The sequence below is a fragment of the Rissa tridactyla genome, chromosome 18 (assembly GCF_028500815.1).
Source record: "Rissa tridactyla isolate bRisTri1 chromosome 18, bRisTri1.patW.cur.20221130, whole genome shotgun sequence".
NCBI lineage: Eukaryota > Metazoa > Chordata > Aves > Charadriiformes > Laridae > Rissa > Rissa tridactyla.
Window position 1 is genome coordinate 2012978 of NC_071483.1, and position 17618 is coordinate 2030595.

Below are 17618 nucleotides of genomic sequence, written 5' to 3' on the forward strand. Positions count from 1 at the left end.
TTCTTTAGATATTAGAAACCAATGTGTTGTCTGAAGTTAAAATGAATTGGAAGCAGATCTGAGCATGCAGATAAGTTGGAAGTTATTTTGTGGAGTATGTACGTTTAAATTATTGTGACTTAAGCTAAGATGAAAATATACTAATAATTTCCAATCTTGTACCCTAATATTTGCTTCTCAGCGGAGGTGAAGCGTGTGGGAGATACGCTGTTGGGAATGGCCACGCAGTGTGTTCAAGTCAAGAACGTCATTAAAACATCTCCACAGACCCTGTCAAATCTGTGCCTGAAGATTAATGTTAAACTAGGAGGAATCAACAACATCCTTGTACCTCATCAACGGTAAGAATCTGCGTGGAGGCTGATTTGGGTTTTGTTTTAACAGATGTGGTTAAGTGTGATACTTAGCACCCAAAATTTAAATGCGGCCAAGTTTTAAGTAGAAATATTCTTCTGGTAATAGCATGTGATATTTGAGGTAGAATTAAATTTCTTCTAGCGTGGGCTCTGAGTGGTTTTTGGCCCGTGAGTTAAGACTTAAGCCAAGGTTCTTTCCAAATGTTAGATCAGTATCAAAAGCTTGAAGAGAAACTACAGATTTAGAGATTTTGAAATATTAATATAATCAGAACTCTACTGCAGGTTTAAGAGCACACAACACATCACAGAAGAATGTAACTCTTGGTGAACCTATCAGTGTGCTGTTAATAAGGGTAGAGGAATCTTACTTCTCTGACTTTCCCAGGCTGGGTCATTCAGCTCACGCTTCTTTGCGAGGCTGTTCTGCGCTCTGTGTGTGGGTTCCAATTGCTTTGATGCCTTTGGTGAGAAGGTTTGACGAGTCCAAGCCGTGTGTGCTCTCTTCTTTCTGGAGAAGCACACATCTTTTGGTCCCGAAGACTAGAACTTCTGTTTGACTCTAACCTTTCCTAGAGCATATCTGTTCTTTGAGTGGAAATACGCACAATGCCAAGGTAGCAAGCCAGAAAAACTTTGGGAGTGCAAAACTGAAGAACTTTTTCCTGCGTCTTCCTGAGAGCTTGGAATCAAAAGTTTAAACATGAAACAAAGATGTGTGGAAGAATATTTTGAAGGCAATGGGAGCCCATTGCGCTGCGTAAATCCTGTAAGGCAGCGTAACCTGTGTGGTCCTGCACCCAGCTGTTTGTCACGCGGCTGATGCAGTAACCGCAGTACCAAAGCGGTGCTTTGCTGACCTCTGAGCGCTGGTGTAATCAACCTGTGAAGTGACGGTTTCTGTGAGAAGCTGTCTGTACCGTTCAGGTGTAGCTCTGCACCTTTTCTCCACTAGGACCATGCCATGGTGCAATGGCAGTGTGTTTTGGAATGACCGCTGTGCTGATTTCGGTTTCACATCTTGTGCACAAAGGTTTCATTGTTTAGCTCTGGCCGGGGCACCTGATAAGGCGCTTCTCTGTGCAGCTGAGCTGAAATAGAAACAAACCCCATATTGAGCAATAACCTTGCGCCAACTGTTCAGCTACAAGTGTGACTTAGCACTTTTTTCTTTTTGAAGACCTTCTGTGTTCCAGCAGCCAGTGATCTTTTTGGGAGCCGATGTCACTCACCCTCCTGCTGGAGATGGAAAGAAGCCTTCCATCGCTGCTGTAAGTTTTATTAAATCAGCATTGGTTTTTCATCTTAGGTAAATGTTAGAATAGTAAATGCCACTCATGGACTACGTCTATGTCAAATACCTTTCGGGGCTTATGCTAGTTCTTTGTACACGTATCCAGTGTTACTAAAAATCATGTCTTTAAAAGAAAAACACTATTTGGATACTTCAGACTGTTTTCTTAGCTTTTTATTTTTTAAATCAAGGTAAAATGGTAGTCATATTAAATAATATATTTCTGCAAAAATATTCTAAAGGAAATAATGCAGCTTTGATGTTAGTTAATGAAAATTTTGTATTTTTTTAAGGAGAAAAAGGTAGTTAAAGGCCTGGTTTGGCAGGAATGTTTTTGGTGCTTCTTACCTTTTGTGTTGGTGCAGTCCAGGAGATCAAGGTGGTGGTTGGGTGCTTGTCAGTCCCTTCCTATTTTGTCTCCTTGGCATTTTACTTGGCATTGATTGCAGTTACAGAAACTGCATCCTTGTTTCAAGGAGCTAAGGTAAACTGAAATGTTTCTCTGTGTAAAAGGTGAGAAAAACTCAAAGAAAAAAGTCTGTGTCTGGATTATCAGAATATGCATTAGTGCGCTGTCAGCAGAGGGAAAGACTCCAACTCTACAGATGCGTTTCAGGGTGCTTGGAGAGCAGGTTTTATACCTTTTTTCAAAGGTGTTAAACCTGTACCTACTACAGGTTCCAGCTGAAAATATTGCTGTGGTGGTTGTTTTAATGGAAGCATCTTTTACTTGAAAGTTGCTCTTCTTGCCTTTTTCTGCTATTTTAGTTTTTTATATAGATTTGATCTTGAAGCCTTTGCTCATGTAATCTTCCCCTAAAGGTTGTGGGTAGTATGGATGCTCATCCAAGCCGGTACTGTGCCACGGTGAGAGTTCAGCGGCCCCGGCAGGAAATCATCCAGGATCTCGCCTCCATGGTGAGAGAGCTTCTCATCCAGTTCTACAAGTCAACGCGGTTCAAGCCCACGCGCATCATCTTCTACAGGGACGGGGTCTCTGAAGGACAGTTTCGACAGGTTGGTTCGTTTGTGGGTTTCTTGGACCGTGTTACTACGTAACAACTCCAGTTCTCATATTTGAATAGCTCTGCTGTTTCACTTGCTTACATTTACACCAAGACACCACAAAATAATTGAGACTTTTAAGGGGAGAATTTCGTAAGCATGTTGCATAAGAAAAGTTGCAACTTCTTTCCTGTCTGGGAAGGAAAGGGCTTAGAACTTGGGAAACAATATATTTCCAAGTACTTCCTTAGATTATTAATTGTGTGGCAAAGTTGCACTCAGTGTTAACTACAAACCATTTCTTAGGTGTTGTGTAGAATACAATGGAAGGAAAACCTGAACTATTCTGTTCTTGTGCTTGTAGGTTTTGTATTATGAACTGCTAGCTATTCGAGAAGCCTGCATCAGTTTGGAGAAAGATTACCAGCCTGGAATAACGTATATTGTGGTGCAGAAGCGACATCATACACGGTTGTTCTGTGCTGACAGAACAGAAAGGGTAATCATTGCCTGCTCTCATAGTGGCCTTGTGTGAAAAGCTTGATGTCAAGCACTTATGATGCCGGAGGAAAATATTAGCATGGGTTTCTCTCTCAGTTTGGTTGTCTTTGCCCTAAATTGAAAAAACATTAACCTTAAGTATGCTTAAAAAAAAAAATAATCCCCATCAGTCTTTGACAAGTCTTTGTCAGTGAACTATCGCTGATATTCACGTCGCTAACTATGACCAAGCCTGCAGCAATTGTAGTAGAAGAAAATACAAAATGATGGAACCCTTAATTTTCCATTCTTCTGAGTGACTTGACCCGACCTCAAGCTGACAATTCTAAATAAAAATGTATGTGCAGCTCTTCTGTCTGGCTGAGATGGAAAGTTCTAAAGCGCTGTAGGTGCAGCGTTCCATGTTGGGATGGTAGAGAGCCATGCAGTGTCCTGTCAAACGTCCCAGGCTGCCACATCGACATGTTCCAAACAGATACTTCATTTGCTGAAGCCTTGCATGTGTTGAATAGAAACTTGTATTTTTAATTACAGTTGAGATGTATAAACAGTTGTTACCTGCGCTTCTTAACCAAAACTTTTCTCTAGGTTGGACGAAGTGGCAATATTCCAGCTGGAACAACTGTAGATACAGACATTACACACCCATATGAGTTTGATTTTTACCTCTGTAGCCATGCTGGAATACAGGTATGAATGTTTCTTTGTAAGTAAATTTGACTTTAGAATATGTTGGTTTTTTCCCTTTTGTGACGCTTGTGTTTGCAAACAGTTATTTAGTAAGGAAATGTCATTTAGCTCAGTTTTATCTGAGATACCACATTATTATGGGATTAATAGTATTATTTGCATAAGAGGTGATGTCTGCTACACCTTTAAAACTTGCACTGATGGTAAGTGATGCTTTTTTAAGTTTATTTTAAAGAGTTAACCTTTGTTATTTCTGAAAATAAGACTTGCTACTTCTATAATTTATAGCCACAAGGAAATTAACATAGAATCAAGGTTTCAAATGCAAACAACCTGAAAAACTGAAGGTGATGTTTGATTATTTGCTGACTAAATGCAGACTAGTGAATTACAGGCTGTGGAAATTAAACCCAACAATGTGGTGGTGTTGCCAGCAACAGAGTGGAGAGTCAACTTAATGACAAAAATTGTATCAGGATATTGTTTAAAAATAGAAAAAACTTAACTCCTTACATTTTTATCATGTGAGTCTGACCATGTTGTCATAAGTTTTGTTTAGGTTGGGTGGGCGTGTTTTCTTTTCCACCGCAACGGTTCAAAACTGTTTTTTTTTATTCAGGAGTTTAAAAGTTCCACTGCTTTTCTCCACTTACCTGTCTGTCTTCATGCAAGGTCTGGGCGAGCTGGGTTTTGGCCCCTTGGAAAGAAAATAGTATCAATAGAAGTTAAAGCAGAAATGCCAGGTGTAGTTGAAGCTCATTGGTTTTAATATAGCAAGCCACAAAAGAGCTCTCAACTAAATTGATAGTTCATATATTTTATTTAAAAAAAAAAAAAAGAGAGAGAGACTTTCTAGCCTGGCTAAACCACAATTATTGACCTAATTCAGTTACACTGTAAGATTTAACTCTAGTGCATCACACCTTTCTTGGGGGGGAGCAGGAGGGAAGAGGAGTGTTCACTCCAAAATAGTGTCTTTCAAAGTAAGTGCAAGTCAGAGATTTAATTGAGGACTTCTAAGAGTTCCTGAGAACTGTGCTGAGAGTTCAGTACTTAGAACCGTTAAAGTACTGGTCGTGAAAGCACGTATCTGGGGGCAAACTTGGCACAGGTGACATGTAAAAATCTGCTTGAGCACAATGCCGAAGAGCAACGCAGCTCCTGAACCTGCCGGAAAGAGAGTGTTGTGTGGAAGTAAGGAAATATATGTTCTGGTGTAGAGCTCTGTAGGTAACTTCTGAAATGCTGGAGCCATCTCTAGTGTTCATACTTGAAGTTAGGGCGCTAAGGAATGGGAAGGAGTTAAAAGCAGCAGTTATTTCTCTGAGGAATGTGTCTTGATGAGAAATGGTTTTAATTGAAGGTAGTTAAGGGGTGGTGTAATCATGGTTTAGTCATGTTGGGAGCAGGTTTTAATCGTTGAATGTTATCTAGAAGGCATGTGGGGTTTTTTACAAGCAAGAATAATTAGAATAACATAATCATGTGAATGTTAGACTTCTTATCTTCAGATACATTTAGGGCTGATATAAGACTGCATTTTCTTTAGCTGCAGTTATGTAGGAGTTCATACTATTTAGTCTGGCCCTTTCTGAACTTAAAACTCTGACTTGATTGTATGGAAAAGCCAGATAAGTGAATTGATGTTCCCTTCTTCTTAGGGTACCAGCCGTCCTTCACACTATCATGTTTTGTGGGATGATAACTGTTTTACTGCAGATGAACTTCAGCTGCTGACGTACCAGCTCTGCCACACATACGTGCGCTGTACACGATCCGTTTCTATTCCTGCACCAGCGTATTATGCTCACCTGGTAGCATTCAGAGCACGGTACCATCTTGTGGACAAAGAACATGACAGGTAAATGAAAATGTCTGCTTAAGTTTTTGTCCCCGTTGCTCTCTGCTCCGTTGTCAGGCATAAAGACATCTGATGATAGATAATTACCACTCGTTTTGCAGTTAATTTTTGTTACCTCTGGGACTAGTCTTAAGATAATCATTCCTGACAGCTGCTGCTCAGTACCAGACAAGAGTGGGTTGGTGGATTCTACTGAATAACACTCAGATTAAAAGAATTAAGTTTAGTTTAATAAAGTATTCTGTTATTGCTTTGACGTGGTCTGAGGGAATCAAGCCACGCATTTAGTTTTTTGCTTTAGAATTAGAGTAGTCATGAATGAAGCAAATGTTAAGTGCCTTCCACTTACCTAACTCCGCTTTGTACGTCACAAGTATTTTATTACCTTCAAGCCATCAATGTATTTGTAACAAACAGGCTTATTTTTAGATGCACAAACTGAGCAGCCAAGGTAAAGGGATTTGTCAAAAGCCTCGCGGCTGCTGGGTGAATAGACGAGTAGATTTTTCCTGGTATCCGGTTCAATTGTTATCGCCATGTTGCTGTCCTAAACGTTGAAGAGATGTGAAGGTGGCTTTTTTGATCCGAATTAATGTGGTTTTCAGCCCTGCTTGTCTCTTTCTCGTTTTGTCGCAGTGCTGAAGGAAGCCATGTTTCAGGACAGAGCAATGGGAGAGACCCGCAGGCCCTGGCGAAGGCCGTACAAATTCACCAAGACACCTTACGCACGATGTACTTCGCTTAAGTCAATAAAACGGGAGCATACTCACTGACAGGAAGAACTGAAAAATTAAGCCACATACAATGTATGTTTCCAGTGGGGTTGGTTTATGGGGTGTGCCTCCGATCATGCTGACAGCGACACTGTGCAGGGCGAGAGGCAAACCCTTAAATTGACACAAGGAAGATTGTTTACTTCATCGAGGAACACAGCACTATTATGCAATATGAAACCAGCCAACTGCTTTTTTGGCGCAGGCTCCTGTAGGAAGCACCGCCATCATTATTATTTTTTTTTTAATTTCTCGTAGTTTAACCCTCTTATGCCTTTACCTCAAGTTGCTCGGCAGCACAACTATCTTTGCAAAAAAAAATTAATAATAATAAAATAAAAAAAATCAATGGTGTAATTTAAAAAAATAAAAAGCAAACCACCTTTATAGGAACAATCACAATGATTGTTTGGGGGACGGAAGTGTGCAAAAGAAAAATTAAGTTTTTTACCCCACTGCATTGAGGAATCTTTCTCCCAATATTGCCATCAAGCATTCGAATGTGAACATATCCAAGTTCATTTGAATGTACAGCACTAGCTAGAGAAAAATTGAGGGGGTGGAAGAGGTTTTGCACACTAATCCGATAATTTGAACATAATTCAGCCAACTGCTGCCTTTGTGTCTTTCTTCACAGCTTTGGAGTTCTCGGCTCCAATAGTTCCCTTTGAAAAAGCAAACACAGAAGCTCGTGGTATTGTGTGCAGGCAGTAGTGACCCAAACTTCTCGCTCCCTGGTGAATTTCCTAAAGCTGCTGTTTTACCTAGTCCAAAAGTTTCAATTGTTTTCTATCTGGCAAGGCAAATACGCTGAAGCTTCACGTGAGATCAGATGCCCCAGGTTTTCTGGGATTTCCTGTAGTAAACACCAGAACTGAAACTTTAGAGCTAAGGTCTTTTTGGAAAAATGCTAGTTTACTTGCTGCCTCTCACACCTTAATGTGATTTCATACGTATGTGTTTTTGAAGTTTAGCTTCCTTTTGTTTCTTTTATATTTATTAGAGTAATAATAATGCTTTAATTTAATTATTACAGAACATATGGTCAACATCAACTTTTATTTTTTAGAAATGTAACCATGTTTATTTTTAAAAAAAACTGACAACTTGTTTTGCTATCTTTTAGTGCAATAAGCGTTCTAAAGGAAAACTGTGTCCATTGAGCTGTACTAAAGCAGTGTTCGTACCACTAACTGTGGAAGAATGGACACCTCCATGATTTTAAAAGGACAAAGTAAAAGCCTTAATTTTGAAAGGAAAGTTTTATAGTCAGAAGGAATCTTGAATTTTCCTTTTTTAAATCAAAAAATAACAAAAATGCTTCTAGAATCCTGCAAGCTTTACTTGTCACTGCAGTATTTTGATTTAACAAAGGAATTGGCCATATTTTTGGCTTTGAAATGTGGAGGATATTTGAATTAAATGGAAAGAGTTTTTTATTACGATCTAAGTTTTTACATGCTTAGTTAAATCTATTTGACATCAGTAAAATGTGTGGGATTAATAAAAGTTTTTAGGCTTTTTTCCTCTTTGATAATGACTTTCCTTTTAAAATTAAGTTATTGGTAACTTCATTTCACTTTGCAAATAAAGAGGGCTGGGATAGTTCTAACATGTTAAATCACTGAAATGTGAAACAAATTAATGGGACTCTTTCATTCCACTTTAAAGGTAAAACAATATTTAAGATGTCAGAGACGAGCATTTATTCAGTGAGGGGGACTGGGGAGTTTTGCACTTTGTAAACTCGTGAACTGCATTTTTGACTGTTTTTATTTGCACTGGTTCATAGTATATATACTGCAGATCGTTTGTATGGGCATTGCTGTTATCCCAGCCCTTCCGCGCTCCACTTGCTCTCCACATGAAAACCGGGGCTTGGTATGAGTAGCTTATCTCCTGTCACTCTCACGAAATCCGCTGTTTTGCCAATATACTGTATTTTGAGCCTAAAATCTGAGCCCGTTTTGCTTCAACAGGCATGACTCTCCCTCCCCCTTTTTTTTTTCTGCCAGAAGACAAAGTACTGTATTTTGTGCATTTGTATATTGTCTTGAAACGTCCGTATGCTGTTCACAACACTGCCTCAAAGAGCTTTACTAAACACCCCATAGACTTATCTCCCAATATCAAGGAAGATAATATAAAAAGACTGCCTTTGTGAAGTTCAGCTTGCCCTGGACTAGTCGCGATGGCGGGCGGTTGGCTGGTGGCTCGTTGTCGCGGTGGGAGGGGACGGCGGGCAGCTGCGGGTGCCCCCGGCGCGGTGTCGAGCCCCCGCTGCCGCCCCAGGGGTCTCCAGTGCCTCCCCTGGTCCCTGAGCCCGCGGCTTTCTCTCCAAAGCACTCCAGCTTGTAGTTCCGTTTATAAAAGGTTCAGGTTAGGCTTTTTACAGAAAATTGTTTTAAAATGAATAATTTAGTTTAAAAAAAACCAAACTATTTTACAAAGGTTTCTTGTGGATTTCTGGCCTTTAGATGAAAATTCCTGTTTAAAGTCTTCTTTCAAAGATGCCGTGTGCTTCTCATCCTGCCCAGCTCAGTGACTGTGATTTGAGAAGCTTTTTTCGCTTGCTACTTTCACCAAAAAATAAAGAAACTTCATTGGGAAAGTGACTTAAATTACTTGCCGAGCTAGCGTTTTACCTGGTTTTCATGTGAAGAGTATTTGGGAGTTTTAATCTCTGTTCTTGGTTTTGCAAATATCTACGTAAAGTGCCGATACTTATTTGTATTACGATATCAAGTTACTGGCGTTGTGAGGGCCACACATTTATGATGCTGTAGCTGCTATATTTATTTAAATGGAGATGGACAATTACTGCACTAAGGAACGAGGAGATAAGCAAGGAATCAAGGTTAGTTAGATATCTTGGTTTTTTTTCAAAAGAGAATTAATGGTGTGAAATATCAAGTGTAACAAAGGGTGCTGTCATTTTAACTGAGATTAAATAGCCAGATATTCTTCCTTTGTTTAAAAACATATATATTTTGATGTTTGCAGTTTGGGGGTGGGGGGGACGGGATAAATGGTACCTCATCTGTGGTGGCAGTTTCCAGTATATTTTCAGAGTATATGGATTTCTTTTATTTTTGTACCTGCTCTCCTTTAAAAAGAAAAAAAAATAATCTCAAATTTTATGTGCTGTTTGGGGAAATCTCGAGTGGCATACCAGACCCCCCCTCCCTCGCTGGGACCCCAAAGAGGGCCATGGGCGAAGGCTGACAGTTCTCCTTACTTTGCAGATAGACTGGCTGCGGGTTTATGCCTGTCTAGAAAAATGGTTCCCATCTCCTAAGACACTGCACCGAGACCTCGCTTGTACTTAACAAGTGCCACTAATTGCTCCCGTGGCGGGAGCAGGCGCAGGGCCGGGGGCTGGAGCAGCCGTGGGTATGTCCCTGCAGCCCCCCGTGCCGTCCCAGCCCAGCGGAGAGCCCTGGGACTGGGAGCTCCAGACTCGGAGAGAAGTAGAGCATTTTCTAGCTGAGGCGTTAAACTCGCAACATCTGCGAACAGAGTGACTGACTCCACTGTAAGTAGCTTTTTTTTCCGTTGTAGGGCACTTCAGCTGTGGCCATTTTACTCAGGATCGCTGTGTTGCTGTTCAATGTGTGATCTGGTTAAACGCCTCAAAGTTATTTTTATAGGGTTCATTCTGGCATCCTTTTCGGAAGTTTGTTTGGCCATAGAAATGGTGTTCAGGAGTAAAATGGGTTTCTGGAAGTTGTCAGTCAAATTATTTCAAGATGCTATTGGTCCTAAACTATTTTCACTACTTCATTTTTGTCCTGTAAAATGCTCAACGTAAGACAGCAGATAGTCATCTTCTGGACAAATTCCAGCTGTCAATACTGGTTTTCTACTAGTCTTGAAGTTCACTCTGGTGAAATTCCAAGCTCAGCCTACACTTAAAAAAGCTTGAGGCCTTTTTTTTACACTTTCGTCATATCTTGTCCTCTTTTGATATTTTCCCAGTTTTGTGAACTGAGGGTTTAGAACCTTACTCAAAGCACTTTTATAACCGAGGAATCAAAAGCTCAGATTATGTACATTGAAACTATAAATTCAGTTTTCGGAGATCGTTCTTTCTAAATGGCCATCGTAGTCTCTGGTCACGCCGGGCAGACACTTCTCCCTTCCAGTGCTGTGGAGTTTCGTGGCTGCGACTGGTGGGTTGGTTGGAACCGGTGAAACAGTCCGTAGGGATGTCAAAGGGAAAGATCCCTGTCTGTCTTTTCTACCCAAAGATGGTACTTTAGATCGATATGGGGTATTAGGGTATCATTTTTGTTTTGGCACACGTTTAAATAAAACTTCACGTAGCCAATTCACTCATCATTTTTTGTACACCTGAAGAAATCGCGGTTAGAGCTTGAGCTAATTGATGCTTTCTGCTAGTCAAAGATTTTTGTACTTTTGGTAGTTGAGGTATGAAGGAGGTGGGTACAGGATCCTGCATTTTACCTCCCTAACAGAGTCTCTGGAATCCTGATCTCTAGAACACTAAACCAAAACCAAATTGTTGTCCCTGAGTAGGCAAAGGTGCGTACGGCGGGGAAGGGATTGCGAGGGAGAGCCTTGCGAAGGGAAACACCGAAGCATCAGTTTTATGGAAACAAGGGTGTTGGTGGAGAGACTCCATCCACTCCCATCCCACGCACCCCGGCCATCCGAATCTCGGCGGAGGTACCCCCTCATCTAACACGGGTAGTTACCATAGGGTCCTTTTAAAACAAAGCAGTTTCACTGTTTAGAACTTGGAGTGACTTTTTTTTTTAAGCAAGACAGTCCTCAGAAAGTGCCTTTTTAGAAGATGGTGCTGTAGATTTTTATTTTCCAGTTGTACGTGGCTGAAAATTTAAGATAAATTATTGAAAATGCCAAGTGTTTGATGGTATCTTTCAGGTACTTTCAAGCATCAGCTTCTCTGAGTCAGGACCAAGAATAACCAGGAAGGTGTTTCCATTTGGAGGGAGAGGCGTTGAGGAGCGATCACCAAATTCCGCTGGTAGGCTAGAAGCAGTTTTGATGTAGTTCATGCAATTTACCTCTTCACATTGAGGGGGTACGTGGCGGGTGGGTGTAGGAGAAGCAACAGCCCGGGAATCCTGGGGCAATGGGCCTTGTGCCGACGGGGATCCCATGGCTGTTGAAGGATGTTGTCTCTGAGATGTAGCGAGCTCCCAAAGATGAAGTAGCCAAACTGAGAGCTGTCTGAAGACTTAGGAGGTGGTCGGCCCTGCTGGGAGCAGACCTGGCGTGGCGTGGGTGTTGGAGGGGTGATGCACGTGTGGTCCCAAGCTGGGAGCCGAGGTGCTCGGGACGGGAGCAGCTCGGTGGGGTGGGGGGTGCTGCCCCCTCAGACGGTGGCAGAGGCTCTGGGTCCACGGAGAGTTTGGTGAGCGTTCCTCCGGGCAGGAAAAGCTGTAGACTAGACTATGAAACACTGCACCTCAGTAACCTTGTAATGCTGCATAAAGTAATAATAATAGCAAAGTTCTGCTTTGATTACACTGTAATGTGCTTGCACATGCCTGCAAAAAATACACACTTAACTTTCATTTTTGTAATGGTCTTAATAGCAGTTATCGGACTTTTTTCTTTTACGATGAACCTTGTCCTTTGTTGTGGTGTTTCTGTATATTTATTGGTAATCTGTGTGCAGCGCATAGGTCTGTGTGTCTGGTCTGTATGTTGCTTTTAACACTTATTTTTAGGTGGGAGGAGTTTCTGAATGTTCTGTTTTTTCTTCTCCAAAGTCAGCTTAACTAGCCACGTTTGAGAGGAGACTGAATAAAACACCGTGACAGACAGACTACTTTAATTGGTACCTTTTTTCTTTAAGTTCAAAACTAAAATGAGTTTGTGTTCATTTTATTACTGTTCATACAGTATTGGGCATTTAAGATGTAGATAACTTGATGTCAGTCAGGATATTTTTGAATATAAGGAGCTTAAGCGCAAAACTCCCACTTGAATTGGAAGTGGGTATCGTTGCAGGAATATGTTCGTGTCCAGCCTTTTTCTAGCAGTAAGCAGAGCTTTTTGACACCTACTAATTTGGACGCGAGCAATGAAATATTTTGGGTTTACAGTCCCGGAGCGGGGCAGTGACGCCTGGTTGGAGTTGCCCTCACTTCTTTGTTGAAAGGGACGTCGTCGCATTAATTTGCAATATCGCACTCCCGCTCGCGCTACCCACGGAGACTATGAATCGCGTATCTCTTTGCTGTGTAGATTTCTTCCGAGTCAAGTTAAAGGAATGAGCTGATGTTTCTTGTAGTTTGTTACCAACTTTCTTGTCTTACTACAGTGCCCAATGCCACTTTGTTGGTATTTAAGCTTGCAAAGATGTTAAGTTATTTTATATTCCCAGTTTCTTAATGTTGTTAGGCTAGGATTTAGAAAGCATTTTTTCAGTCTAAATTCTGAGCCAAAACTGTGTCTTCTATCCCTTTTAGTAGTAGGCGTTTTTATCTTTTAGACTAAAAAGGGCCAAAAATCTCGCATCATCAGCTTGTTTGCAGCAATACTCTCCATCTCTTCCCTTGCCCATCAACCAGTTTATTTTCTATCTACGTTTAGCTAATACTGAAGCTGTTGAGATTTAGAAGGAAGTTGCTGCCTCCTCTTTCTGTCAAAAGAAATGAAATGCTGGTTTCTGTTGGGCAGAGGCCTCTTCCTAGAAGTCTTGCCTTGGTGGTGGTGAACTGTAGCACATGGGTTTCTTTACAGTAGAAATGTTCTGTATGTTTCTGTTGCATTCACTGGAGGGTGCATGATGTTTTATAGTATCCAATTTAAATACCACTGAACATGTAGACACTCCATTAAAATACTTTAAATTAAAAAAAAAAACCAAACCACAAACCAAAAAAACCCAACAACCTACTGCTCATGGGTAAGTTTTAATTCATCCTCCTTCCTGACAAAGTTTGAGACTGAAGATTTGCTGTAATTGATGCTACTCATAGTAAATCGTGCTGGGATTAATCCTAAAACTGAGCTGATTTAACTGCACGTTTTATGAGGAGGAGGAGGAGTGGTGGTGACTGTGCTATTAAATGGTAGAAAGCTCTAAAAAAATGTAAGGAGGAAACTTGTCTTCATATTGAAAAAGCTGAATATACTGAAAAAAATCTCATGCTGCTAGAGCCTTGTGAACGTGTCTCTTTGCATCCACAGTTTACCCCAAAAGACCCCACATGACTACTTCAAAAACTAATACACAAGGGGGAAAAGCATTTTCCCATGTTTTTTTAAGAGTGCCTGTTCACCTCCTAAAAGGCCCATGCTCAGAAGCTGGTGGCAGTGCCTGTAACAGCTGTATACTTAAATCAAACTGTGTTTTCTATCTAAACCTTGAAGCTACCTTACTTGCTTCAAAACAGATACAAGTTCCAGTAGATCGGTGCTATTTGAAACAACGGAGCCAAGGGGTTTTGTGAGCAATACCTGACCCCTCCATCAGATGTAGATGCTCTGATAGATTTCTGGTTGCGGTTTTCATGCAGTTCATGCTCCAGGGTGCCTGGCCACCAGGACAAACAGCAGCAGGCAGTTGTAGAGTTAATTTTGCTGTAGCACTACAGTTGCTCTGCGCTTCCTCAGCTTTTACCTACCTCCCTGTTCCTGCTCACTCTCCCTCCGCTGCCGACACGGAATGAGCCACGCTGAGGATGCTGTAGCTGTGGGGAAGGTTGAACCGGCTCAGTGGGAGGGTGGTGGGAATGCGATGGTGGCAAAAGCAACTGCCTGTGGAAATAAAGGACTGGGTAGGAGTTGGGTGGATGTCAGGTGAGCTGTGGTCAGCTCCCCCCCTTCAGGGAAATTGTTGAGAACGTCAAACATTAGCTTAGGTGTCCTGAACTGTTTGTGTTGGACTTGAACTCCTTGAGAGCAAGCATGTGCCTTTTTCTGATCAAGAACAGAAGCTGGGAAAACTTGGGTTTGCATTGGTATAGTATGGTTAGTGTTTTTCTTGAACTGTTTTTAAAGCTTGAAGTCCTTGGTCAGAATGGAGTTGGGTTTGTGTTGAATTCCTTAACCGAAGTGAGCCCTGAATTATATGTGAGTTAGAAGTACCCAGAGAGGAGAAGCTTTTAAAATAAGTGGTTTCTGGAGAGTAATGTCATCCAACAAACATGCTTCCTGGTAGACTTGCAATTTTTAAAATAAAATTTAACCTTGACATGTTTCTCTGTCTTATGAGAATCATGAATTTTGCCTTTATTTGAATGTTGCCTGTCCAGTAATGTCTTCACTCTTTGCTGTGCTCCTGCAGCTTTCCATACACTCCATTGCTTCTTCCCCCTTACCCCTTTTGGTGGCTGTAAGGACACGAAGAATGTTGTCCAGTGAATGTCGGGGAGCAGTGCAGAGGTCTGATTAAGTGGGAACGTGGAGGTGAGGATTTAACATCACAGAGAATTCTTCAAGAACCAGTTTGCCGGCAGCTGAGGGCAGTGATGTCCGTGGACAAACTCGCGTAATCTCCTGGCTATGGGAGGAGTCGGTGGAGAGGTACGAGGGGAGAGAAGATGCCTCTCCTCTGACAGCAAGGTACTCCGAGAGGAAAGGCTGGTGTAGACTGTGTGCTGCACAAAAGTAGACGCCCATGTCTTAGATGCTAGTTTGGGCTTAAAGCTGCTAAAAAAGTGGATTTTTCAGACCAAAATGGAAGAGCTTTTCAGATAGATTATATTTTATTGCAGTATTGAGATATTGGTGAGTTACCCAGCCAGGAGCTCCGGTATCGGCGCTGGCTCTGAAATGGGTTCCCTCTCTGACCTTGGTAAATGAGTCTGCCTCGTTTTTTCACCCTATCTAGAAAATATTTACGATGATTCACTTCGCCTTACGAGAGCTAACTATTAGGTGTTCTGAGGATGACCCACGTTGTGGAAGTGCTAAACTCTTGATACGAACCTGTGCACCTTTTTGCAAGTGTGTGTCTTTGATTAATGCGGTTCTGTTTGGAGCCTGTCCCTGCCGCGAGCCTGGGCTCTTTCCTTCCGTCTCACGGCAGCTCCACTCCAGGAAGGCGGTTGGGATTGCTCCCGTGATGTTTACCTGCTGCTTTCTTTGAAGATAATCCATGTGTTGCAAAACAGACTGTCAGAGGGCAAGTTTATTTAAATGAAATTTGGGGTTTTTTTTTTTCATTGCTGAGAATTATACAGATCTTTCAAACACATTTGGCAGTTGGAAAATCAATACCTACTGTAATACTATCTAGCAACACAGAAAACTATGACTGTATGTTGAGTTTTGGGCTGTGCTAGCCCATTAATCATAGGTCCACAACCCATTTAAGTACAGGTGTGCAAAAATTAGCTATTGAAATAGTTACTAATAAACTTTCACTACGCTTACACTTGCAGATCTCTTAAATATATTCACAACCAGTTTCTTTGATAGAAAATCCGTGTCTTGCCAGTTAGTGTTCACTCAAACATAATAGCAAAGTAATACCCACTGGAGCAATGCTAAATTTAAAGAACCTTTTGAAGTTTTTGAACCTGATGGTGTGCCAGCAAAGTGGAAACTTGAGTAGTGCTCTTAACTGGTGAGGAAAATTGATTGCCAGAAAAACTCGGTGAGAGGAAAACTGCTAGAGGTGAAGTTTGTCTTCTGACTTCTGGCAACTTTGCAGTGCAGAATGGCTTCTTTTGGGTACTTGGTTTTGTACATCACTTTCCTCCTGTGGCTATAGTTTTTAGTTTTCTTTGGACTTGATTTTTATTCTTCAGTGAAATGTTCTCATTTCTGTAGTTTTCAGTGTTGAATCTAGCCTTGAGACAACTTAAAGTTGTTTTCCTGTAGAAAAACCTGCTTCTAGAAAGCTGCGTTTTGTGTCTGTTTTGCAGGCAGTTTCTAAAAGCTAACCTCAGCACAGCAATAGAGTTGGCAGAACGAGTTTTTGGTCTGAAATGTTGATTTTACAGGCTCGTTTCCCAGCCCCAGCTGCCACGACCAGCGACACCGGTGTACTGATCTGCGTTTCATGGGTTAGTGATGCACTCTGGGCTCGCAGGGTACAGGTTCTCCTCTCTTACATTCTTGTTTCTTCCCTTGGTGTAAGCAGTTCAGCTTCCCCAGGTAGCCTGTTGGTGGATTAACAGCGTTGTTGCTTGTCATGGGGAAAAACTAGGCTGTTTACCTGGCCTGGAGGCATGTGATCAAAGATAAGAACATTGTCTATCAGCAGGTATTACTTTAAAGCTTTCACAGTAATTGGTAGCATTCGGTTATGAGCCAATACGGGAATTAAAGTATCTTCGGGAGAACGTGGCTCAGGTGGCATCGTGTGTGCCATAAACATTGCTAGTGATCAAGCTGTATTTGTTTAGGAGACTGCTGGAAGCAATGTCGTGCATATAAATTTTGCGTATTTAATACCGTATGTTTAAATCGAAAAAGAAAAAATAATATTGTGCTGTTTGGGATTCCTTTTCAGAATAAAATTCTAATAAAGCAGTCCGGTGGATTGAGATTCCCTTCTATGTGTACGTCTCGCTCTTTCTCACACGCTGGTAACTGCTCCCCCCTCGTTTCGGTGTTCCTGTAGCAGAACTGGAGCGTTTTCCCACCGTGAAGGTACTGGGGGCCTTCAAAGCAAAAGGGAATTGTTTCAAGAATAAAGTAGAGCTGTGACTTGAGACATTGCACAAATAAGATTGTAGATGGATGGCAAACAAACTGGTAAAAGCCTTTATTTTTACTTAACCATCTTGACCATGTGTGCCTATTTGTACTGCGGATGTGGGCTGCGGCCGGGCGGGCGGGGGGGGCCGTGTGGGTGTGTGTTGAGATGTCCTCGCTGCGCAGAAGCGGTGTCCTCTGCCCCTTCTCCCTCTCCAGAGAAATTGTTCTTGCCAAAATTTTCTACCTGTTGCAAGAGTTGCTTTCTTTCCAGCACAGTAAAACGTCAACTTCTTTCACTGTTCCTTCCCTCTCGTAGGCATCTGTAACCTCTGTACGACTCTGTATAGTACACACAACAGTCATCAGATCTCTGCTGGCTTTAGATGCCATCCAGTTGGGTGTATTGTAAACGAACCGTATTCATTTGAAAAATAAATTTTTTTTGAAATGCAGTTGTGATACTTTTAATTTTTTTATATATATACATA

The 17618-nt window shown here is 41.5% G+C and overlaps 1 protein-coding gene across 3 annotated transcripts in view; it reads left to right on the forward strand.

Annotated features, from left to right (window-relative positions):
• AGO3 (argonaute RISC catalytic component 3) overlaps positions 1–13341 on the forward strand; it is a 34516-nt gene extending 21175 nt beyond the window's left edge. The window contains exons 13-20 of one of the 3 annotated variants that reach the window (XR_008469738.1): positions 182–341; positions 1537–1627; positions 2473–2667; positions 3020–3154; positions 3745–3846; positions 5508–5707; positions 6344–10015; positions 11389–13341. Coding sequence is in view for 1 of the 3 variants with exons in the window: in XM_054223577.1 (XP_054079552.1) it covers positions 182–341; positions 1537–1627; positions 2473–2667; positions 3020–3154; positions 3745–3846; positions 5508–5707; positions 6344–6452 (992 nt within the window). In the remaining 2 variants the exon portion in view is untranslated. Of the gene's footprint in view, positions 1–181; positions 342–1536; positions 1628–2472; positions 2668–3019; positions 3155–3744; positions 3847–5507; positions 5708–6343 lie in introns of all 3 variants that reach the window. The other 2 variants (XR_008469739.1, XM_054223577.1) reach the window with 2 other exon arrangements.
• Positions 13342–17618: the final 4277 nt, after the last annotated feature.